This window comes from Pseudozyma flocculosa, assembly GCF_000417875.1.
Source record: "Pseudozyma flocculosa PF-1 unplaced genomic scaffold scaffold00018, whole genome shotgun sequence".
Taxonomy (NCBI): domain Eukaryota; kingdom Fungi; phylum Basidiomycota; class Ustilaginomycetes; order Ustilaginales; family Ustilaginaceae; genus Pseudozyma; species Pseudozyma flocculosa.
Window position 1 is genome coordinate 4118 of NW_006920886.1, and position 2778 is coordinate 6895.

The 2778-nt window shown below is 67.8% G+C and overlaps 1 protein-coding gene across 1 annotated transcript in view; it reads right to left on the minus strand.

The window, feature by feature from the left end:
• PFL1_05093 (uncharacterized protein) overlaps positions 1–1878 on the minus strand; it is a gene marked incomplete at both ends in the record, with an annotated part of 3305 nt that extends 1427 nt beyond the window's left edge. The window contains one exon of the mRNA XM_007882624.1: positions 22–1878. Within this exon, the coding sequence (XP_007880815.1) occupies positions 22–1878 (1857 nt within the window). The remainder of the gene's footprint in view (positions 1–21) is intronic.
• Between the last annotated feature and the right edge of the window lie 900 nt (positions 1879–2778).

Here is a 2778-nt window from a genome sequence, read left to right on the forward strand (position 1 = left end):
CGAGGATCGCTTGGGCGGCACCGGGTACGGCTGCGACACCCAGCGCGAGTCGGGGACGCCCGGGCCGGCGGTGAGGCCCATGATGGGCAGCGCCCGCTCGGGCCGGTCGAGCATGGCGTGGATGCTCTTGGTGGCCGCCAGCACCTGGGTCGTGGTGCTCGTCACGCCCGTCTCGACCGTGTAGCGCAGCAGGTAGATGCCCTTGCAGCCGCTGTCGATGGCGTAGCTGCTGGCCGCCGCCTTGCACGACAGCAGCAGCTCGCCTTCCTCGACGTCCCTCGTCAGCACCAGGCCGCGCCCGGCGCCCGGAATGTCCTGCACGGCCACGGCGCCGAGCCAGTCGCCCTGGTCGAATCGCGGCGTGGGGTAGCTCGACGAGTCAAAGTAGTACGACCACACGTTCTCGTGGCTGGGGCCCTCGGCCGCCGACTGCTGTGCCGCCCGCGCCGCCACGAGGTGCGGGTAGACGCGCTCTCCCGCCGAGGCGGCATCCTCGCCCGCCGCCGCGGCCAGCTTGAGCGCCGCTTCAAACGCGGCGTTGGCCCGTTCGTAGTCGCCCAGATGGTGCAGGATCCGGCCCTCGAGCTCCAGGTCGCGGCCGTCGAATTTGGGATCCTGGCCGAGGACGCGCAGCAGGCGCGCCGCTGCCACCTCTCGAAGGGCCGCGCCAGGGCGGTTGTGCTGGAGCAGGGATTCGGCAAGCTGACGGGTGCGTTGGGCGAGCGCCCGCCGCTCGGCCTCGTCGAGTGCCTCGAGTGCGGTTTCGAGCTTCTGATGACTTGTGGAGCCTTCCCGCTGCTCTTGGTGGGCCTTAAGCCGTCTTGCGGCAAACCTCGAGAGCGGGCCGTCCTGCAGCCATCGGCAGCCCTTGGTGTTGGCTGCGCAGGGGCTCTGCTTCCAGATGTCCTCGATCGTCGCAAGATGGTCTGCCGGTGCAGCCTCGACCTGCAGCGCCTGCCACTCGACGCCTTGCAGCAGGTGTTCGTCGTGCTGGCCGAGCCCATCGACGATGAGGACGTCGGACGGCGTGTCGACGCGGACGCCGGGCACGTTCTTGCCGCCGAGCGCCGGGCCGCCCTTGCCAAAGTGGTTCTGGCTGATGTAGGGCTCACGGATGGCCAGGACGGTGCCGATGGGCAGGTGGGCATCGAGGTCGGCGCCGGACAGATGGAGATTTGGTGTAAAGTGAGAGATCGAGACGGGGATGGCGTGGCCAGAGGGCAGGGTGGCGATGAAGGTGCAGCTGACGTAGAGGTTGAGGCGGGAGGCGACGCGGCAGAGGAGGTAGCGGCCCTCGAAGCGCTTGGGCGCGGCAAAGTCGTCTGCATCGAGCCGGGAGAGGTCGACGAGGGGCTTGTCGGAGGCGTAGCTGCCGTAGCCGTCAAAAGTCTGGCGCGGCAGGTAGAAGCGCCTGCGCTTGCGGCCCGTGTCGGGGTCGCAGCCGGCGGCGTGGACCTCTTCTGCCCTCCTCTTGATCTCGGCGTCCTGACGTGCCATGAGGGCGCGGAAGGGGACCGGCTTGATCTTCTTGGGCGACGCGAGGGCAGCGTGTTCGCGCTGGAGGGCATCGCGCTCCTTGTCGATGAACTTGTTGTAGTTTTCGAGGAGCGCCTGGACGGCGCCGCGGAAGAGATCGGCGTCCATGAGGGGATCCATGGCGGGAGCGTCGCCGTCGTCTGAGCCGCCATCGCCGTCGGCAGCGCCTGCATCGTGCTCATCCCGAGGCTCGTCTTGGTACTCGTGGGTGCTCGGGTTGAGCGCGATGAGCTGTGCTAGGTTGGACTGGACCTCGGGATCCGGGTCAGAGAGTTGGAGGAGCTGCTCCGGGTCCGGCAGCGCCAGGCCGATGTTGCGCAGCGCCCTGAGCAGGTCTTCCATGTCGGTGTGGGCCTAGCTTCGGGACGGGATGGGGGTGACGAGTGAAGTGGGAAGGAGACCGAAGCGGTGCGAGCGGGACAGCGAGAGCGGCGGCGGGAGGGAGGTGGCAGGCATAGTGGAGGCCACCGGAGGCGGCGTCGAGAAGAAGCGCCGTTTGGAAAAACCTCGACGACGCCGTCTCGGGAGTCGGGCGCCGGCCCGGCTCTGGCGGGGCTCAATATCGGGCATCGCCGTCGAAGGCGGGCGACATCGGGTCCAGGGGCCAGCCGCTCGAGGATCCCGAGAAGCGGCCTGCAGGCTGGCTACCGACTCGACGCCGCTGACCTGTCGTCCGGTCGAAGCCAGAATCACAGCTGCGCCAGACACAAGGCCAATGGTCGGCAAGCGTAAGTCGTGACAGCCTGTGCGGCATGCTGAGTTGATGGGAGGAGAAAGCAAGCCGTCTGTTCAAGGACTGTGTGCTGCGAAGTGAGTCCGACTGATAGGGCGTGGACGGGGCGTCGGCCGTGGCATGACGACGAGCAGCCCATCCGAGCCATGCCGCAGCTCTGGCTTTGGAGGAGCGACATCGGAAGGGTTGGGGCGTCTCTCTGAGCGAGTGAGAAGGATGGACGCCGTCGATGGGCAAGGGTGCTTCTGTTGACCCGGGGATGCCATTACGCTGCGTGACAGGCAGGTCGCCGCTGCAACCGCCAGATAGAGCTGCTCTGTCTAGATCTCACTCACCCTTTCGGCATGAAAGCCAGACCCTGGCCGTGGTTCGGCGAGCTCGGATGGATGGAACACCGTACCGCACCGCGCCGCGCCGCGCCGCGTGGGGGGCCGCCTCCGCCGTCGGAAAGCCAACGCAACATGCATCCGGACCTGCCAAGGCGAGAGAGGTCCCTCGAGTCACCACGG